Source organism: Pogoniulus pusillus, chromosome 12 (assembly GCF_015220805.1).
Source record: "Pogoniulus pusillus isolate bPogPus1 chromosome 12, bPogPus1.pri, whole genome shotgun sequence".
NCBI lineage: Eukaryota > Metazoa > Chordata > Aves > Piciformes > Lybiidae > Pogoniulus > Pogoniulus pusillus.
The window spans coordinates 19,203,207-19,225,589 of record NC_087275.1 but is presented as its reverse complement, the minus strand read 5'-3'; the positions used below and the strand labels follow the sequence as shown (position 1 = coordinate 19,225,589).

Here is a 22,383-nt window from a genome sequence, read left to right as displayed (position 1 = left end):
ATTTCTAGTCTCTCAGAATTGCATGTTGTAAGCAGTTAGTGTCTTGATTCTCTAAATATATTTATCAGGTAATGTGACTAGACCTGTTCATAAAGAGCAATTTCTTCGAGCAGCTATTGAGCCTGAACTTAACAATACCATATTTAAAAGTAATGGCTCACAGGAAAATTATTTCTTGTGAAAAGGAGTTTTGATCAAGCTGTGATGTGATGAGGCTGTTTCAGTTTTTCCACTCAGCAGTGCTTTTAGCCATGTTTTCACCCCTGTAAAAGTCTGTCACATATATTCTTTTTTCTCCTTCCTGTATAAATTAGAGTGACTCTGAGTCTTCATTAATACAATCAAAGCGTAGACTGCATAGACGGAAATATGCCAGTTACCGAACACGGAATAACATTGAGCAATTAGAGTCTTCTGATGAGGAAAGAGACAACTCCTTTGGCTTAATAGAACAGGTAAGTTCTTTTCCAGGGTTCTGTATTTTGAGCTTCAGTTCCTCAGTAAGTGAAGCTTCATATTTTAAGAGAGAAAAGACATATTTGCAAACAAAAAACATCCTCTCTGTTACCAGGAAAGTGTTTCTGTAAGCATCATTGTTGTTAACGCTCCTGAAACTTGGTTATCTCTTGCTTCAATCTTTTGTTACCATTTTATAAATGGCTGAGCTATTTTTGCTGAGAATCTGCTAAAGATATCCACAGCTGAAGGCAAAGATGATAAACGATGAAATTAGTGTAAAACAAGGTTTGAATTTTGGATGTGTTTTGCTATTTCTCTGAAACCTTTTCAGATTTTTGCACTGGAAATTTGGAAGATTCTTTCTAAAGCATTGCTACAGCCTTGTAATTTGGTCCTTGCACATACTCTGTCTATCCTGGCTGAGTACTAGCTAGGGATGAGACAGAGCTTTGCTGTGGGAAGCAGAAACTACCCACATTGTTGTGTCAGCAAATGCTGTAAATCAGTGGTAGGACTGCTTGGACTAGAGTTGCCTTGCCTTGTGTACAAGGAAATACTCTCAAAATAAGCTACAAGACAACCAGCAACAAGGGGACACAGTCTCAAGTTGTGCCGGGGAAAGTATAGGCTGGATGTTGGGAGGAAGTTCTTCACAGTGAGTGATTTCTCATTGGAATGGGCTGCCCAGGGAGGTGGTGGAGTGGTTGTCCCTGGAGGTGTTCAAGGAAAGACTGGATGGAGGCACTTAGTGCCATGGTTTAGATGACTGGCTAGGGCTGGGTGGTAGGTTGGACTGGATGATCTTGGAGGTCTCTTCCAACCTGATTGATTCTATGATTCTAATAAAGGCCTAATTTTATTTCCATTTTAACAACTCTTCTTAGTGAATTTCTTCCTAACTTGATAATATGCAGACATGAGTAGAGAGTGTTTGAAACCCTTCAAAACATGTACTTCTAGAAAATTTTGAGTTTACTTTTCCATATTTTTAAATTCAGGAAGCTGAAGAAAGTGAGGGCTCTGGCTCATCAGATGAAGAGGAAGAGTGGAAAAGTGACAAGAAAAGCAACAGTAATAGTTCTAGGTAAAAGCAAACAAACATGTTCCAGCTTCACTCTAACAAATGTTGACAAGTTAAAAGTTGTATGGGAGTTCAGTAGAAGTTCCTATGTAATAGCATTTTATAGGGTACTGTACTGGCATGTTGCATTCTTATTTGGTGTTCTGTTCCCCCAAAACAGTATCTTTCAATGTAGTTCCAAATCCTGATTTTTTTTTTTCTAGATGTCAAGCAGAAAGAAGATACTCTGGAATGTTTGGGTTTTTTTAATAGTGTGTTTAGTGAGGGATTTGATTTGAGCTTGTTTTTTTTATTGTTATTTATTCATAATGCAGTAACAGCCAGTTGATTGATCTTGCAAAAGTGTTTGATTGTCTAAAAAAGATAAAGTTGTAAGTTAATTTGGAACTCAAGTTACAGATAAATGTAATCACTTCACTATGCCTTTTTTTAGATCTTTTTTTTCTAGAACTCTCTAGTAATATTCAAAACTACTGTGAGATTTACATAACTGTTTTTAAAGAATGTAAATAGGGTTTTGCTAAGTGTGTGTTTTATGGAGGGCTCTAACTATTCTAGATTTCATTACACAGACTTGTTTTTTGTTGTTTTGGTTTGTTCTTTTTAAGCATGCTTTCAATTACTAATGTTTATTCTGATAAAGAAGTACGTTAAACATTAAATGAAGTAGTTGTTACAACATGTCAAGGTAGTTTTAGTTCTTTGGATAGTGCTTTCAACAACAATGTGTATCTGCAGATATTTGTCTTACAGAAATGAAGGTTCTGAAATACCAGTAACTAACCTGGGTTCTGTGTTTTTATCTTCCTGGTCCCATGCACCGTGGACAGTGATTCTTCAAGCAGATACTCTGACTGGATTGCTGATGCAGGGATTAACCTGCAACCTCCTGTACGGACTTCCCGACGTAAAGCTATCAGATACTGCAGCTCATCAGAAGATGAAGTATCAGCAGAGAAATCATCTCCTCCGAAGAGGAGAAGAAGAAAAAGGAGAAAAAAACTGAAACCAAAAAAGCAGGGGGAGGTACACAATGAATTTCTTCTACTCACTCTGTTAAAGTAATCATTTTTGCCATTGGACAAGAGCAGCAGTATTACTACATACAGTGTACCCTTAATTAATTTGAGACCATTATAAATGCAAGGTTTCTGCTGATCTATATGGATAAATCTGTGTTCCAAATGAAGTAATTTTCACTTCCCAAGTAAAAAGGATTTTCAAGATAGCTGATATAAAAGGGGAAATATGATTATTAAGTACCTCTGTGGAATATGAAAGTAAAAAGCTCCAACGTTTTAGCTGTCTAACGCTGTTTAAGTCTGTCTAGTTTTAAGTAATATATCTTGTTGAGAACTTAGGTGATATAGTCACTGTATTTATAGTGACCCTTTTATATTTGGATTGGATTTTTAATTTTCCATGTTACAGTAATTACTATTTTTGAAGTTATTGAGGTTTTTAAGTGAATTTAAATAATTATCCTTTTACAATAGGTATTATATGCTGTTTTCTGTATAAAAGGGCCAACAGATTTATTTAATATTTGGGCTGAATTTTGTATGTTTTTCCCTTCTTCCTTTCACTTTCTTAAAAGTATTCTCAGAAAGATGTTTTTTGAGCTGTTTTAATACAGATATTTACTGTGCAATATATCTCATAACTTTTGATTTCCATGTAGTTTCTTCTAGTTTGATAGATTTTTTTTTCTACTTTTTTTTAATTAATCATTGAGACTGCTATCTGAATTATAAAATTTCATTTCGTTCAAGACCTACATAAAAGTAATCTTGCACATGCAAATCTTCACATAGGAAAGGAATGCTTAGTATTAGTACTACAGATGAAGTTATAACTCGAGCAAAGCCTTGGAGGAATTTTGCTAATGTGTTTTGGAAATGTACATTAGTGTTCTAAACATGAAGCTGTTGTCTGCCAAATAAAAATTGGATTAATTGTTTTGATGTCTTGTAAGCAGTGTGTCCATTGTGTCTAATTTTTTCTCTCTATTAAATGTGAAGGCTAATGCTCCAACCCAACCAGTAAACTTAGAAATGTCCTATGATTGGCATCCTCCTGTTTGGATAACAGACACAGCCCTTCGAAGATCCCCTTTTGTTCCTCAGATGGGAGATGAGGTAGGAATATTGATTACTATCTAACATTGTTATAGTTACTATATGTAAGAAAATGTTTACTGTTTGGTTTGTTTCTTTAGGTAATATATTTTCAACAAGGACATGAAGTTTATATTTTTGTCTTTTTTTTAGGTAATATATTTCCGACAAGGACATGAAGCTTACATTGAAGCAGTTAGAAGAAATAATATATATGAACTGAATCCACACAAGGAGCCATGGAGAAAAGTAGTCCTTAGGGTAAGTCTGCATTGAAGATAGTGTAGGTTCAATACCAGCAGTCTGTGAATGAAGAGTTGTATTACCTTGTTGTGAGGGTATGGCAGTTCCTGTAACCTTTGCCCATGGAAACAATAGGGGGAAGTGCCTCCAGTTGCCAGAGCATGTTCAGAGTTACCTGTTCAGGGTGACCCCAAATGTAAACAGTTGCATTAAAATTGCCGAGTCTGGTGGACTCTGTTTCACTGAAACCTCAAGTACAGTTTCAGTATTTAGTTGTTTTTTTCTGGATGTGAATACAACTCACATGTTTGGTTAACAAATGTTAAAATACTAGCTCTGAGTATAGTCAAGAAGGTAACACTTGCCAAAACTGCTCTTACCCATAGGATCAGGAATTGGTGAAAATTGTTGGAATTAGATATGAGATTGGTCCTCCCACATTGTGTTGCCTGAAGCTTGCCTTTATAGATCATGCCACTGGAAAACATACAGACAAATCATTTTCCATCAGGTATGTGTGTCTTTGTTTTTCTGAAATATATTTAGAAACACTTTTAAAGCATCTTCCTCAGACCCTGCTCTGCACTTTTATTTGCTTATTTCAATTTAGGTACCATGATATGCCGGACGTCATTGACTTCCTTATATTACGTCAGTTCTATGATGAAGCACGGCAAAGGAACTGGCAAGCTTGTAAGTATCTTTTCCAGCTTTTTGACTGTGTTATTTTGAAATTAAAAAAATTGTCCTTGGCTAATTGCTGAATATGCTAGATGCTGCTTTGTAACTTCAGGTGGCAGTCTTGTATGTAAGGTTCCATCTGTCCTTTAGAAATTTCAGCCTACTAACTGCTGTTGGAAGCATTTTTGAGCAATGACTGTAGACCTAAGACACAGTCCTCAAAACATATTGAGACTCTGGTGTTTGCTTTTCTTATTTTGTAGTGAAGTAGCCAACTTAAATTTTAGCCTGAGTATCTTTTTGGTATAATAAATTGTTTAATCTTTTAATGAATATTGTTTGTTTGGCTTAGAATCTTAAAAATACACTAATCAGGAGTTTTTCTAACTGCATGTAGAAAAAGCATAGTGAAGTGCCTTTTCTTAGCAGAGTATCTGAGCAGACTTTATTTCACTCTAGCTGATAGGTTCCGATCCATTATTGATGATGCGTGGTGGTTTGGAACAGTGCTGGGTCAAGAACCATATCAGCCTCAGTATCCAGATAGTCATTTTCAGTGTTACAGTGTTAAGTAAGTACAAAAATATTTTACACTTGTGTTGTTAGTAGTGTGGGTTGCCTCTTAAGTAGCTGGGTTATTGATGTGGCAATGTCAATTGTTCAGTTTGTTTTACTGGTTATATTATCACTTCATGGTGGTTTCAAGCTGCTAGTTTAGCACAATGTGTAAATATTACTAACTTGTGGCAACAGTAAAGAAGAACAAGATGTTGGCCACCATCAGAAAGGATATAAAGGACAAAACAGTATTATACCTTGATGCATTGCAGGTCTTGGCATGTAAAGGAAGATGTAATGACTTTGGGATAGGTATGGTAAAGGGCAACTAAAATGATAAGGAGTGTGCACCAGATGCTTTGTGGGTTAAGTCTTGGAAAAAAAAAAGTGACTCTTCAGATGGAAGAGAAGAGTGAAAGGGGTGTGTTCATACTTCAAAAAATCAAAGGGGATAGGTAAGGTGACTAAAGAGTTACTAGTCACACAATTCTGTAAAGACAGAACTAGAGGGGTGTGTTCAAATTTATAGGCGAGTTGTTTAAAAAAGCTTAGGTGTGTTTTGGTTTGATACAAAAGGAAACAAACTGGTAAGTATTTGCAAACAGACTATAAAGACCATGAATGCTGGAAGTGTGAACAAAATGAATTTGTACCAGGATACCATAAATAGCGTCTCTCAGTTGCAAAGACACAAATTACTGGTCTATCTGGGCTAGCAGGGTGTTAAACTGATCCAGTTGGGCATTTCTTTTGTTTGAAATACTAAATATTTGCCCAAATGTGATAGTGTTTGGAGAAATCTCAAAATTATATTCATACTTAATAGTTCAATATCCAAGTGAATATACAGATGCACTGTCAGTATCAGCTGTTTGACCTTGCTTCCTCTTAGTCTTACGTAACTTTAGTTTCTTCAGTTTGTACTTTTTTCTTTGTCTTAATGTGGTAAGCCTTACAAAATGAAATGTTAATATACCAAATACATCCTTTCCCTAAAACCATATCTACTGTTGTGGTTGGATAAAAAATATTTGCTCTCCTAAGTGTGTTTTCTCACATATTCTCCTTGGCGTTCTCTCATTTATCCAAGAAGATGTCCTATTTTCCTTGTGCAGCTTACTTGATACAGGCTTTGTAAAATTGATTTTCATATTTGGTAATTTACACATGGCCAAAATCAGGAGCACAATTTCAGTTTGAATTCTGTTACTTATTATTTTGCACTGATTGCTAGCTAATGGTTTTGTTTATATGCATTATTATACAGTATATTTTATTAACACCTAAAACTAACTGTGATTTAAGTGTGCTTGGAGGGAATACTTCTGAGTCAAGATAACTTAAAATTATTACCAATTTTCTTGTTTGTTTGTTTGTTTGTTTTACCTTGATGAATCAGATGGGACAATGGTGAAATTGAAAAGCTTAGCCCATGGGATATGGAACCGGTTCCTGATAATGGTAGGTAAATCTTAGTTAGTAAAAACAGTTTAATGCTGTTCTCCCTCTTTCCAGTCCCTTCATTTCATACAGATAGTGGACTTTCCAGTCCCTTCATTTCATACAGATAGTGGACTTTCCAGTCCCTTCATTTCATACAGATAGTGGACTGTAGGTGACTCCTATCTTTCTGGCAACTTTTGCCCAAAGCCATTCAAGTATAGTATCCGTGGTCAGCAGGGTTTTTTTTTTGCATTTAGGCAAGAAAGTTCTTAAAGACAGTCTTGCTTCAGATTTGTTGAAACACTTTGTAAATAACTATTTTTTTTTCCCTTTGCATCTTCCAGGGCAATTTTGAAGGAAATACTTTGAATGTGCATCTCTAGCCTATGCAGTAAAACATGATACTTCCAAATGTTTAGTTTCAAAAGCATCTCGAGTTTCAAAAAACTAGTTTGTTGTAATACATTTTAGTATGAGGATATGAAGGACAAATGCATATAAAATAATTTCTAGTCAGCAAATCCTTACTGAATAAATTACTGGTTTAGTCTCCATAGAGTTCAGTAATCAAATGCAAATTAACTGTAGATGAGACAATTGGATTCCTGGTTTGTTTTACTCAGTTTTTAGTGCATGTTAGTACCAGCTGGATGGAGAGAGGGCAGTTTGGGAAATGCTGAGATAGTAGTTACTGTATAAACTGTCAAAAAGATAATAGTTTTCTATACCTTTGCTAGGAACTAGATTGTTTCCCAGACACCAGAATGGGTTATGCTGTTTGTCTGTTTATTTTTTAAATACAAGCTGCCTTCCAGTACCTGAAGAGATCCTATAGGAAGTCTGGAGAGAGACTTTTCATAAAGATGCCTAGCAATAGAACAAGAGGGAATGATTTTAAGCTGAGGGAGAGTAGGTTTAGACTGAGTCTTATGAAGAAGTTCATCAGTATGGGTGTGGTGAGACTCAGGCTGCTCAGGGAGGTTGTGGATGCCTCTTCCTTGGGGCTGTTTAAGGCCAGACTGGATGAGGCCTTGAGCAACTGAGTCTAGTTGAGAGGTGTCCCTGCCCATGGCAGGGAGATTGGAGTAGATGATCTCTAAGGTCCTTTTCAACCTAAGCCATTCTATGATTCTAAGTTTATTGTACAAATGTGGATGTTCTCAGTAGCCACCTGACTGTCTAATCTTTGAATTGTTAGCTGGCTGCTTCAGTCGTACCTTGTGATGACAAATTCTGCAAAACAGTATGAAATCAAAATGGAAATTTTGATGCATTTTTGTTTGCAGAAAGCAAGTAGCTAGCAGGATTTTTGTTTTACACATGCACAGAGATTTAATTGAAACATTTCTTTTTACCACCACCACCGTCTGTCTCCTAACATATGGAAGTTTTACTCATTGTGCACTGGTTAATGCTTCCCATACATGTCACTGAGAGGCAGTTGTTTTATTGTTAGAGGCTCACAAGCCTTGCACATGAGCTTAAGTCAGGATTTATTTTCTTAACATGACAAATTGTATCCATTTCTTTTGAATATTGTACACTATGATTTAAGTTGCTGTTTGTGTAATTGTATTATTTATAACTTCTTCCTCCTATGCACTGAGGTATAAATAGTGTTATCCACCACTTACATTTGATAGCATGAAGGAACTAGAATTCTTGGAATTGCTACAGGGGCAATGTAATAACAGAGACATCCTACAGATGCTAACTTAAATGTGGATCATATTACGTGTGTGAGTCCTCATATACTGACTATATCAGAAGCAAAATGTTACTTCTTTTATCCAAAGTTATTACTTTGACGTGTTAAGAATTTGATAGGTCTAAGTAGCTACAACTTTAGGAAAAAAGAGAAGAGCCACACATACCAAAGATAAGCACTAGTGTCTATTTTGTGGACAAAGAGCTGAGAAAACTACCCTCAGAAGATCAAGGAGAAACCTCACAGCAGCTACTAGTCTAGGGGAAGAACAAATGCTTCCTGAAGACATTCTAAAGCTCCTTATTTTCTACCTTTGTTTCCAGGCAGAAAATGACAAATAGTAAGGAAGTAAAGCTCTTTCAGAAAGGTTTTGTGATCTCTTTGCTGAGATAGGCATTTTCACATACTTTTCCCTGTAGTCTTTGTATCAAACTCCACTTTAAGACAGGAGGGGTTTTGTCAGTTGCAAGCATTTGAGTGCTTAATGGGTACTTAACATTATATCATGCCTTGTGTTCCCACTTCCTTACCCGTTCCTAATTTATATTACTCTTCAGTTGATCAGCCTGAAGAATTAGGAGCTAGTGTTTCTGTGACTTTTGATGAAGTGGAGAAGCTACTATATAAACCCCAAGAGGGAGAGTGGGGGATGAGATCTCGTGATGAAGCATGTGAACGGATTATCAGTGGTATCGATCAGCTTCTGACTCTTGGTAAGCATGCAATCTAAGCTTTAGGTCGTTTTCTCATGATGTTAACATTTGTAAACAAGTCCTTGAAATATATCTATGATATCCTTTAAAAATTTCCTGTGATAGAAATACTGTAAATGTTCATATGGTTTTTTTATGTGCAGTTCTTGCCGTCTGTCTGTACTGAGATTTTTCAGTTTATACATAAAGAGTTTTATCAAGAGTAATTGCACATGACAGTTGAACACCTGGCTCAATTGTCATATGCATACAGGCCTTGAAGTTTAATCTTGCTGTTTCTTAACAGACATTTCAGCAGCTTTTGCTGGTCCAGTTGACCTATGTACATATCCCAAGTACTGTACCGTGATTGCTTATCCAACAGACCTGAACACTATTCGGACAAGACTGGTTAACCGATTCTACAGGTTAGTACTAGCAGTAGAAACTAGGGACAATTTGGCCTTGAGTTTTGTCTGCTCTGAGATCTAAACTTTTTTAAGTAAGAAGAGCAATTATTCTTTCCACAAACATTTTGAAAGCAAATAGCCCAGTACCTGAATTCAGCATTATAAGTGCTTTGAAGCAGGGCTCTGATGCTTAATAACTCCAGTGATCTGTTAATTTTATTAAGTATCAGGAAGCTGATTTCTGCTTACACTCATACTGTGTTCAAAGTTACACTGATAGTCTCTAAGAAATTTGCTATTTGAAAGTAACAAATATCTTTTTTTTAAATGAGGTTACTTCAGTGCTGAATACTTCATTCAGATTTCAAAGTGCTGTATTTCAGTTACTTTTGAATTTTAAAGAGGGTACTTTCAAAAGTGGGCTTAAACACAGAGGTAAAATGTTAAATATTACCACGAGCATTTTTAAGTGATAAAAAATTCGGGTGAAGATATACATAAGAAACTGAACTATAGTGATGATAAAGCTCTGATTTGCTGGATCTGGTTGGTATTTATAGCTCTAAAAGACATTAAATTATGTTCTTCATCTGGGCTTGGGTTCAGTGTGTGGATAAATACAGTGAAAAGACATTAATAGTTGTTTTCCTCCTACTTGAAACTTAAGATATGTCTTGGGAAACTAGTTTGAAATTCTGTATGTGAAGAGGTGCAAGGTTGGAGTAACTACTTCGTAACTACAAGGTATTGGGAAAATAAATGATAACAATGAAATAACCCATGGTGGCTCATTTCTATAAAGGGAAAATTCTCATTTGCAGCAGTTTCTGCAAATCTATTGTTTTACAGAGGACACTGTTTTGACTGATCATGTGGCTTCAAAGAGAGGTATTAGAGGAAAGGCAGGAAACAACATAGCTGAGATGTCATGAAAATGTAATTAGACTGAGCTTCTTGTCACTCTTTTAATAGCTTGTGCCTTGTGTTTCTTAGGAATTATCAAAGATGCTACACTATATTTTGTGACAAGCAAGTTCTGATGTTTTATGGGTAAATGTTATAATTTGATGGTTAAACAGTACTTTTGCCCTCATTTTGTATAAGAGCAGATGAGAGCCTTTTGAAAAAATGTTTTTAAAGAATCCAGGGAATCCACATTCCTTAGCATTATTTCAGCGCTCTTTTATCATTTAGTGGTAACAAATGCTAGTGCTTACTTGGCTGGCTCTATTAACTGAATTTTAAGAGTGAAATAAAAGCATACTAGAATTTGACAGACTTTCTGAAGATGAATTATCAATAATGAGGTGAGAAATGAGTGAGCACAGGTGTTTGTTGATTTTGTTTCCTTGAGTGTGTGCCTGTTTCTGTGTGTGCATGCATGTGCATACACATGTACTTCAGTTTTCCATGTGGATGAAAGGTTTGAGACTGGTCTAATGAGACTCAAAACAGGACATCTACCTTTATCTAATGTGGACAAAAAATTACTGAGATGTAATTTTTGCAGTTAAGCTTTTTAGCTTAGTGTTAAAGGTGTGTTGTTCTTTCATTTTAAGGAGAATCTCTGCATTGGTTTGGGAAGTAAGATACATTGAAAGCAATGCTAGGACTTTCAATGAACCTGGAAGTGCTATTGCTAGAGCTGCAAAAAAGATAACTACCCAGCTCTTAAAGTTTATCAAGTAAGTTGCATTTAAATCTAAACAGCATTTGAATACTCATGCTTTTAAGTGATAGGAAGAGTATAAGCATCTTAATATCCCTTTGTGAATCCTACTTCTTTCCATTTCTTACTGTTTTTCAATACACTGCAGGGCAGTTGTATAATTAGTTTTGAATGTTACCTTAACTGCTGAAATAGTTAAATGTTCAAAAAGAGCCATTTTAACTTCTTCCTTAGTAGCATTCATTGGTATTTATAGAATCAAAATGTCACTTGCTGGGTAAGTAGCTCAACCTATAAAGTAAATTCTGTGCCATCCAGCATGTGTCTAGAAGTTCCTATTTCAGTTTGTCTAACTTAGTGCAGTTGAGAGGTTTATTTTAAAAGAAGTTAGTGCAGGCAGTATTCCTTCAGGTAGATCAACTGTGAAAAAAGCCTCTCTTAAAACCTCGATGCTAATTTCACCCTCCTCCCCTCACAGCGTAGCAGTTTTTCAGTCATAATGCTGCTTTGTTAATATAATAATCTTATCATTTTTTTATACTTTGTGTAGTGTTTGGCTGTAGCTGGGTTTAATCTAGGCAATTGATAGCAACATTGTGCAATTCCAGTAACAGAGATTTAATTGCATTCCAGTGATGAGGACTCCACAAACATTTTTGAGCTATGTAGCACAACAGATGATGAACAAGATTATCTTGATACTGATCTGGTAAGTTTTTTCTGTGGATAATTCTATTAATGTATGGTGTTAAAAAAACACCACCAGCTTTCAATAGGATTTTTTTTTTGTTTGGGTGGGGTTTTTTGATAACATTGCTCAATTCAATAGAGATGTTTGTGTGTATTTATGTGTCTGTATAGCTAACACAGATGTGGAATATATTATGAATGTGGGATTGATAGGAGGAGATGCTTTATTAAAATAAATTTAAGTCACAAACATTTAAGCATAACAAATACAGTGTGCTGTCAACTAGAAAGAACTCTGGCATGTTTTATGAGTGATACTATATTTCTGAAATATTTTACATGCAGTAATGTAATATTAATATCTCAAAAGTGCAGGAATAGCTGTCTTTCACTGTCGTTGCAACTATATGCATCCAGTTATTTCTAAGGTCAAAACTGTCATTCATGTAGCCGTAAATGCTAGAAGCTGACAATTTGTGTAACTATTGCAGTGGTACTTTCTCAGTTTCTATGTACCACAATGTGAATCATGCATCAGATTTGTAAGCCTCGTTGTGAATTTAATAAAGTGCATTTATCTTAAATCTGATAGAGGTAGACGTGCACTGTTGTTATGCAGTAAATGTTATCTGCAGTGTTATATATTTATTACTCCATATTCATAACTGTCCAACCTGATGTGATCTTCATATTTTGGTGTCTAATTTGAGGTATATTAACTTCATCATAAAGTTGCAAAGTACTTGCTTCCCTTGCAGTTTAATATATAAAAATTACATTGAGTTGTTTCAGTTCCTCTGGCTGTTTCTACATCACCTTAGTAATTTAATATTGCAAGGTTTTTCTTTTTACCAGAAGTAACTTGATCACAGGATGTCTTTTGCTAAGGGCAAGCAAATATCAAAACATTTTCTGACATTTATCAGTTAGTTGAATTACTAATATTTGGTCACTGAGAAACAAAGCTAATGGGTATTTCTCATTGCAATTTCTGGTGGTAGTTATTCCTTTGTAGAGCTAGTGTGGGGAATCTTCAATGGAAATCTTGCTTTTCTAGTCTCTCCACTGCTGTGCTGTATGTTTTGATGTGTTCATACTGAGGCCTTCTGAAGAAATTAGAATAAAAATCTATTTTTACCACAGTGTCAAATCTGATAACACTTTGAACACCTGTTACCTATTGCTTCATACATCATTTTTAAAGGTGATTGATTCTGTTTTGTGCAGGATGATGAAAAATGTCTTCCGAGAACATCATACAGAAGAAGAAAAGTGAGTTGACTAATCTTTACCATATATATCCAAATCGGATCTGGTAGGAGGATTACTTAACAGGCATGGAAATTCTGTGGGGAGTGATGCCTGTTTTTTTAACAATCACAGAACACATGTGTGTGTTTGGGTTTTTTTTCCCAGTGGTATTAAGGAAAAAAATCTTTGCTTAAATAGGACTTTACTATTTTAGTGCACGTATCCTTGTTCTGTATAGTTTTCTAGGAAAGTCTTACTTAGAGGTTTTATAAGAGTTCAATGTGGAAGTTCTCAGTTACCTTTATGATACTGAAGTGAAAGCATTCTTCAGATGGAAAAAAAACCTAAGTGATGGATATTATTTAAATGTTTTGAGAATAATTTTATATCAGAAGCTATGTTTGTATGTGCCTTAGTTTTTAGCATTAAAAAAAATTCCTCAAACATTGAAAGATTGTTAAAGAACATTTAACATTTAATTTGTCACAGTTTTTTAATGAAGAACCCTGTTTTGTTATAAAAACGTTATGTTTGGAACTGCATTTTTTTTATGCTACAGAAATAATTCCAGAGAGATTGACAAGTTCAGTTTTGCAATATTTCAGTAATGCCTTTTTTTTTTCCTAAGGGACGTGGCTTAAAAAAAGGAAAAAGCTTGAAAACTGGCTATGATGAAAACAGTTGGAAGAAGCAGTGCATGGAATTGGTGAATTTAATTTTTCAGTGTGAGGATTCAGAACCTTTCAGGCAGCCAGTTGATTTGGATCAATATCCTGTAAGTTGTTTTGTCTTAACTTTGTAAGATAAAATTTTGTTGGGCTTTTTCTCTTAATATTCGGTACTGCAGTAAGCTCTCCACATAGTTCTTGGAGCTGTTTGTTCTGTTTATGGCTCCAGTCCCAAACCATTGAAAGAAATTTGCTTTCCCTGTCATTAGAATATGGGTTGTATTTTCTGCTGCATCAAGATAACATCCATCAAAATACTGGCACAGAACACAAAACAGTTGTAGAGCAGTGGTGGTGTCCACAAATATCCTGATACCTTAAATATGATTTGAAACCACTCAACAATCTCTCTCTTTTTTTTTTTTTTTGCTTGCTTTATTGCTGTGCCTTATAGATAGAAACATAAAGATTTATCTAAAATTAATTAAAACTAATTACTTGAGAGACCTACACAACCCATCTACTGAGCCCGTGCTATGAATTTGATTTCTTCCTTCTCTTTCTCTTAGCTGTTCATGGTATTTGTGGTAAATCTTCAGTCTCTTTTTGTCTAAAAGCCAAAGGCTGAAGAAAATGAACTTAACAAATATGTTACTGTTTTTATGTGGACCTCACATACCGAGTTTGGGTCTCACTTCCGGTTTTAAAAACATATTGAGGTTCTCTAAAACTCATGAACGGGAAAGAAAGATTGAGGAATTTTGATTTGGTTGTGTTTTTGAAACCAGACCACTTTGTTTCACTTAATAAAATGAATCAGGGAAAGGCTTACATGATGATTTATAGCAGTCTCATTTTTCATTTTGATTAACAATAAAAACAGTTGACTTGCATGTTAAAGTTACTGGGTAATTTTTATTGAGGAAGCTCATGAGAATTGAAACTGGAAACCTGCACTTGCGAGCATGTGACATTGTATCAGCTTGTGATCCTTCAGAATTCTGAAGGCCACCTTGAAAATGAGCAAAAGTTTGTATGGGTTAATGTAGTGAAGACTAAATCAACTACCACTGCCATTGCTGTAGGAGCCTCTGTTTTCAGCGAATCATTAAGGTGACCTGTGATGATCTTAGCTACCCTTAAATTACAGAAATAATATTTATAATGTTGTTTTTCCTTTATACCTTATTCAGTCTTTTTTTTTTTTCCCAAACATTGTGTCTAGGATTACAGACACATTATAGACACTCCAATGGACTTTGGTACAGTGAAAGAAACTCTGGAAGCTGGAAATTACGACACTCCAATGGAACTGTGCAAAGATATAAGACTAATATTTAGTAATGCTAAATCTTACACTCCAAACAAAAAATCAAAGGTAACTGTTAATAGTGGGGGGAGGTTATGCTTGTCTGAAGGAAATGAGGTGTTATTTTGGAATTAGTTTGTTTATGAGTACTTCTGATAAAGCTGCTGGTTGAAGAGATAGTGGGGACAAGTATGACAAAAATGAATGTGTGTGTTTATTGTTTACCTAGTGTTGCACAGGATTGTGTGCTCTGCCTTTTCTGTTTCTTTAAGCTGTTTAATTTCAGCAGTGGGATAGTTGGATTGAAAGGTTCTGATTCTAATACAAGCCACTTCCTTCCCTAGATTTATAGTATGACCTTGAGATTGTCAGCACTATTTGAAGAGAAAATAAGAAGAATTATTTCAGATTTCAAAAATGGTCAGAAACAGAATGAAAAATTACGAAGAAACCGGAGGTATACTAGAAGAGTTCAGAATCAAAGCTCAGTGCAGCATCCTCCCAAGATGCTCAGGTATCTAAATTATGAAGATGTATCACAGCTGACTAATACTCATACTGACTGTCGTATTTGGTCTGTGAAGAAGAGAACAATCCATTTATCCCCGTTAGCTAACTCTAGTGAGACTGTCTCATTATAAAAGATCTTGTGGTTTTTTTGTACTATAAAACTGGCTGTGAAACAGTGAAGGGAGCACAAACTAGGAAAGGGATTTTGGCCTTTTTTTTAAAATTTAAATTATTTATTAACTATTTCAGTCAGGAAGTCAGTATTTAATATGACTGAAATAATGAATCATCAAATATTCACTGTATATATTACAAAGTTTATAAAGCTGTTTATATTACTCATATGGGTTTTGTCACATAAAGTCAGTCCTATGGAAGTTACTAAAATTATCACTTAATGTAGCAGTCTCTTGGTAGTCTCCTTTGCAGAAGATAAGATTTTGACATAACTGCTGGTTGACATGATTGACTTGTATTCTGAGTTTGCACATGGGATGAAGTGAGACAAATTACAAAAGCTAGACATGGTGAATTGTTGGAAACTGAGCTTATTATATATACCTTTTTGCTTTTGTCCAGCCTTCTTCCTCTGGCAGTGCAAAGATAGAAATAAGAGTTTTAAGAAAAAAAAACCCAAAGTGCATTTGTTTGTTTGTTCTCTTGACGTTTCAGTGGATTGCTTCTACATTACAGTCAGACCTGGAAATCAGCTTCAGACTTTACTAAGAGGAGTATTCCTTGGGTTCTCATTTCTTCCCAGCGAAGTAAACACATCAGGATAGGCAGAACTTTTCCTTCAAAATGATACTTCTGCTCTTACGTGACTTGTTTACAAGTTAGTGCTACTCAGCAGGACTGAGTTTTAGGACTATTTTGGGGAAAGTGGATAGCAAAAAGACTGTATGCATCTTACGCACCTAGATGATGATCTGAAAGCCTATGTCTGTAAGGAAGCTAGTAGTTCTAAATGTGAAAATAAGTTCTGTATCAGAAGTGCATGCAGCATTCTGCTGTGTATAGAAAGGAAAAATGAAATCTGCATGTTTCTCTACAAATGGGTTTTATTTTAGACAAGAAGCTTGCTTTAACAATACACCTTCTTAGTGCCTTTGGGACTTACGTTATTGTGGAGTAACATTAGTATGCGTAGCGCTTAGTTTGAGGTTCATGTGCAATTAATGAGAGACTGAGAATTCAACAGAAATTGCGTTGTTTGTTGCAGTTTCCCAGTAAACAATAAGAGGACATTGCTGTCTAGAAGACACTCAGTGTTAACTTTTTTGTTTTTCAGAGCAGAGAAAGAATATCTTCTGTTGTATAACTTTACTATGAGCATAGTTATTTTAATAAAAGCATATAATGCTTCTCCTTGTCAAAGTTAAATATTTCTCACATCATATTAGCTTCACAAATCCAACAGCTTCTCCATAAATTTAAAATTCCAAGCTTAGTCCTACGATTATTTAAGCCTTCAGAGAGAAGTATTGTTAAAATACGTAATTGCTGTTATTTCTTAGTTTTACAGTCTCTGTTGCCTTTGCCTCTTTGCCCTTTCATTAGAAATACGAAGCAGAAACCTTTGAAGTCTCAGGCAAAAAATGAAACTGAGCAGGAAGATTCTTTTACTCAACCTACCTCAAGCAGAGCTGCCTGTGTTGCGAGCCATAAAATGAATGCTAGCAGCTACAATCATAGTTCTTCTGGTGAATCCTCTGATTCTGCATGCCTGGCTTCTTTTGAGAGGAATGGAAAAGCTAGATCCACAACACTAACAAATTGTTCGGCATTATCATCAGGTCAGAAACTGAATCTATTTCAGATAAGGATCTTATCTATGAATTAATTTCCTCTATAATTGCTGTAATTGTATTCTAAGTTGTTAAAGGAGGTTTGCATTTTTAATGATGATTGTTTTAAGCTAAGATTTCTATGCAGTTCATAGTTTTGTGTAATAAGTAATTCTGTATGTTTTTATGAACTTTGGACAGTTTAGACACATTATTAAATGTTATAAAAAACTCTGTGTACTAAACATGGAAATTTCTGCTTTAAAATCCCAGAAAATATAAACTTAGCAGAAACCTTGCACTTAAGTGGAAATCTATCAATAGATTACTTTGTTTCTTTGAAATAGCACTAATATGGCTGCATATCCATTTTATTCTCAAGTCGATGGTAGGGGGTATTTTTCAGCTGTTGTGTGAAGATTAACAAAAAAGCTGTATTAAGAAAAATCTGACCTGCTAACTACGTGCTTACTTGAGGACACACCCTCCATTCAGGTAGTTGTAGAGAACAATTAAGGTCTCCCCTGAGCCTCCTCTTCTCCGGGCTGAACAACCCCAGCTGCCTCAGCTGCTCCTCATCAGGCTATGCTCCAGCTGTGCTCTGGACATGTTCAAGCACCTCAGCATCTTTCTTAAATTGAGGGGCTCAGAACTGGACACAGTACTCAAGGTGTGGCCTAACCAGAACTGAGTACAGGGGCAGAATGACTTTCCTGGTCCTGCTGGCCAAACTGTTCTGATACAGGCCAGGATGCCACTGGCCTCCTTGTCCATCTGGGTATACTGGTGGTTCATGTCCGGTTGGCTGTCAGTCAGTACCTCCAGGTCCTTCTCTATCTGGCCACTCCCCAGCCACTTTGTTCTCAGCCTGTAGCACTGCGTGGGGGTGGTTGTGGCCAAAATGCAGAACCCAGCACTTGGACTTGTTAAAACTCATGGCATTGGACTGTGCCCATCTCTCCATCCTGTCCAGGTCCCTCAGCAGAGCCCTCCTGCTCTCTAACAGATCCACACATGCTCCCAACTTGGTGTCATCTGCAAACTTACTGATGGTGGGCTCAGTCCCCTCATCCAGATTATCAGTGAAGTTATTAATCAGGACTGGGCCCAGCACTGATCCCTGGGGAACACCACTAGTGACTGGCTGCCAACTGGATGTGGCACCATCCACCACTACTCTCTGGGCTCAGCCACCCAGAAACCTTCCTGTCTTTTCCTCCTTCCCCTACACCTCACCTTGATTAAAACTTCTCTTTTTTTCTAAGGAGAAGAATGCAAATTCTGGTAAAAGATAACTGTCATAAGGAGCTTTGTGTTGAGTTTTAATGTATTTCTATTGCTTGGAGACAGCTGTGTTACTTGAAATTTAAATACAGGTTAGAGAAGCTTCCTCTCACTGAGCCCTGTCAGTCTGGAGTGGTATCTGCAGGGCTTAGTTTTATACATGCTAAGGCATGATAATGTATTTTAAGATCACCAAGATATTTTGATGTTTTCATAGGTCAGCAAAATGTATCTCTTTAACTAGAAGCTAAAACTGGCAATTACCTTTTTTTTAACAGAAAGTGAAATAGAAGCCCCTTTGGTTTCTTCATCTACTTCTACAAGTAGCTCAGAAGACAGCAAAGAAGGCTCCATGGCTCTTGTGTCACCTCCGCTACACAATGGTGTTTGCAGAAGAAAGAACAGCAATCGCAGGATAACTAGAAATCGAGCTGCTCAGAGAAAACAAACAGGTAAGCACTGAAAATTTTGTTGGGAATGGCACAGAACGTGTGTGTGTATAACTGCCTGTAACTAGTGTGTTTTAAATGATGTATTGAGATACTTTTTAGTTGATGGTGGTTCTGAAACTCTTGAAATGCTACAGTCAACTTTTTTTAAAAGCTTTTTGTGGGTTTTGGTTTTTTTGGTGTATTTTTAGTATTCAGGAGAGGAGGACTGAAATGAAGAGCCCACTGATAAGGAATGTTTTACAGCATTTTGTATTTCCATGACAGTAAATGCAACAAGTTCTGTTTTTCCCCAAAACTAAAAAGAATTTTGTATTTACAACATAGCTAAATAATTTATCTCATCAGACAGCAAAAGCACATAACTATTACTGGGAGTATATGTCATTTGTTTTCTCTGTGTTCAACCTTTTCCAGACTTGACAAGATTTAAGAAGCTGCTATTTATTTATATATTTTATTATGTGTATGGTAATGATCTCTCCTTTCCTGTATAGGAACACTTCTTCAGGAGAATGGGAATACAAGGAAAAACGTTAGGAAAAAGTTATACAGAAGTGACTCTGAAAATACTTCGGTGGTGACATCTGCATCTATCCGTAACAGACACAGAAAAACTCCACGCAGAAGTGCTGCTGTGGCTGCTAATAAGCTAAGGCTCATGAGTGACGTGGAGGAAGAGGTTTCAAGCTCAGAAAGTATTGGCATTGGATGCAAGAACAGAAAACTGCCTCACCGAAATGCCTCAGCTGCAGCAAGGCGAATGTTACTAGAAGGCTCTGAGGATGATGTAGGCTTAAAATCTGAAAGTGAAAAAGAAACTGAGGAGCAGCTTACCAAGAGGAAAATAGTTTCTCAACCTGGTTCACTTGCTGCAAGAAGAAAATATGTTAGTGAATCTGAAAATGGAACTTCAGATTCTGAGACAGACACACAGACAAAGCAGAAAAACTCGCAAAGCAATGGCCATGGCCATAAACAATTACGTGGGACAGTCTGTTGTGTGTCTCCCAAGGTGAAAAGTCTCACTTTAGACTTTTCAGAGGAGGACTCCAAAAGCCATAATTCAGAGGATGGGAGCAGTCAAAGAGTTTCTGACCAGTCAACATCTGCATGTAAAAAGCCTGTAGTGAGCAACTCTGAGGATGAAGTGGATTCTGACTTGGATGGATGGAATAGCAGAAAAAATCTGCAGCTTGCTCCTCCCTTAAAAAAAGCAAAAGTCTTGAGTGATTTAGAGGACACAGGAGAGTCTGAAACAGAAGACAGGCAAGATAGGAAATGTTTTTTCTCAGAGAGCTTGGTGCCAACTAGAATTGTAGGGAATTCAAAATCTGGACCTGCTTCCAGCCTCAATCACTCCTCTGATACAGAATCTGGTACGGATTCCAATAACAGTAATTTTTGTCAAACTTCTTCAAAAACAAGAAAGAGGAAGAGAAAAGGAAAAACAAAACTTGTTAGAAAAGGTAACTTTTTAAAGTTAATGCATCTAACTCTTAATATTGACTAGTTGTGGAGGAGATAACACAGAGTAATTTTTTTCTATATTTAACTTTCTTAATGTGCAAGGTGTCAGTATGCTTTACAGTGACATTTTTTGGGGGGGTTTGAGTGCTCTCATGATTTGCAGCTGTCCTAAAAAGGAAAATTAGTCCAATATACAGGATTATGTTGTGTAAACTGTTGCACATATTTACACATAGCATTTTTTTCTGTTTTCAAGACTTCATCATATAACTCTTGTTTTTTTTATTATTATGGTGCAAAGACAAGTCTTTCTTTCTCACCCACCTTCATCAAACATTGTTTAGCCTTTACCTGGGTTTACAGAAACTTAGTGCCCCAGACAGCTATCTAAGGGCCTCAAGGAAATTAAAAAGTTACTCAGGCTCAAGGAGGGTGGGGTGGTTGTTTTCTATACCAAAAAAACAAATCAGTGTTAAACTTTCCTGATTCATGTAATACTTGATCAACAGTGAGAACTACCATGTTTTGGAACAAAAATTCCTATTGGTGTTTTCAATTGCTTCCTACATCACTTAATTTGTCACCTGAGCAATGAAAGAGCCTTCTTCGGTGCTGCATTATAAAAGAGTAAAATCTTTCCATGTCCAAGTAGGTTGCTCTACAATGAATCCTTTCCAGCATTAGGTGCCAAAAAATTAAGGTGGGGAAAAGGATTGTTTTTTGACTGCCTTTTTTTTTTCCCTGAGTGCATTTTTATCAGTTTGTAAGTTTGCTTGTTTCACGTTTTTTGTGCCCTTTCAGGTAGTGGCTTTAATACACAATTGTTACGCAGTTTTTGAAGGACCTTGAGAAGAAAATTATTTTGTTTAAGATGAATCAGTCTTGACAGTTTACCATAAGGAATACCTTTTTCTTTTGTACTAAAAAGATCTTAGGATACGTAGCTGCTCAACATATTAAAAGCATTTCTTAATGTTTAAACATTAGTGATTGTGAAAGATTGCCACATGGGTCTGGGGAGAAGCAATGAAGAGCTGCTGAGTTCTGCAATTGGCTATTGAACTTTAGACTTGTCAGAACTCTCCTGCCATACTCACTTTCCAAAAGTTAGAACATTTGGGAGGGTGGAATACCTTTTACTAACTTTTAAATAGCTTTGACCATCTCACTCAAGTGTGCTTTATATGTCAAAACTCCTGAGTCAAATATAAAGTTTCAGGGGAGTTTTTCTTGAGATTTGTATTTTGAGAGTATTTCAAGGGACTTGTAATACAACAAAAAGGGAAGATACTTGCAGAAATGCTTAATCTAGTGGGAATTTTACAGAATCCCTGTGGCCCAATACCGTTTCAAGCTGAGTCTTAAAACTGTCCAGATGAGCTTTATACAAATTTACTCCCTATTTAAGATTTGGTGTACCATAGATAAACTTAATGTTCTAGCAGTTTATTGCAGAAAAGTTGGACTCCTTTATCCTCTTGTCCTTGTGTTCCATCCTATGATATAGCTCCAGAAACTTTGAAAACATGCATCATCTTCATTATGATGAAAGCCTTTTATTTCTCTCAAAACATGCATCTGTAAACACCTAAGTACCTATCTCTGTGAAAAAACCTGCTGAAATCACTGTGTACAGTCTTTATTTTTTTAAACTTCTGTTGTTGGAACAGTTTCAGGTGATATCTTTAAACATTGATTTCTCCTGATGGCCAAAGAGGATTAAGTTAGCATTCAGCATTGTCTGGGCAGTCTTTTTCGCCTTTCTCAATTGCCCTTCTTGAATGCAAGTGTAGCTCAAAGCAGATGTCAGAGAATATTAATAAGGTTGGATTATACATTTCCACGTTTATAAACTGGTCAAAACTTTTGGTACCAGTAACTTGTGTGTTGTATCTTATAGTATA

General features: G+C 36.1%; 1 protein-coding gene across 1 annotated transcript in view; it reads left to right on the top strand.

Moving 5' to 3' along the window:
• The window catches only part of BRWD1 (bromodomain and WD repeat domain containing 1), a 52,666-nt gene that overhangs the window by 24,604 nt on the left and 5,679 nt on the right, over positions 1-22,383 (top strand). The window contains exons 21-40 of the mRNA XM_064152538.1: positions 315-455; positions 1,458-1,543; positions 2,371-2,566; positions 3,562-3,678; positions 3,811-3,918; positions 4,287-4,411; positions 4,511-4,593; positions 5,041-5,152; positions 6,539-6,600; positions 8,848-9,003; positions 9,290-9,410; positions 10,952-11,077; positions 11,695-11,770; positions 12,979-13,023; positions 13,631-13,777; positions 14,896-15,048; positions 15,324-15,493; positions 17,050-17,285; positions 18,839-19,012; positions 19,507-20,478. Of these exons, the coding sequence (XP_064008608.1) occupies positions 315-455; positions 1,458-1,543; positions 2,371-2,566; positions 3,562-3,678; positions 3,811-3,918; positions 4,287-4,411; positions 4,511-4,593; positions 5,041-5,152; positions 6,539-6,600; positions 8,848-9,003; positions 9,290-9,410; positions 10,952-11,077; positions 11,695-11,770; positions 12,979-13,023; positions 13,631-13,777; positions 14,896-15,048; positions 15,324-15,493; positions 17,050-17,285; positions 18,839-19,012; positions 19,507-20,478 (3,406 nt within the window). The remainder of the gene's footprint in view (positions 1-314; positions 456-1,457; positions 1,544-2,370; positions 2,567-3,561; positions 3,679-3,810; positions 3,919-4,286; positions 4,412-4,510; positions 4,594-5,040; positions 5,153-6,538; positions 6,601-8,847; positions 9,004-9,289; positions 9,411-10,951; positions 11,078-11,694; positions 11,771-12,978; positions 13,024-13,630; positions 13,778-14,895; positions 15,049-15,323; positions 15,494-17,049; positions 17,286-18,838; positions 19,013-19,506; positions 20,479-22,383) is intronic.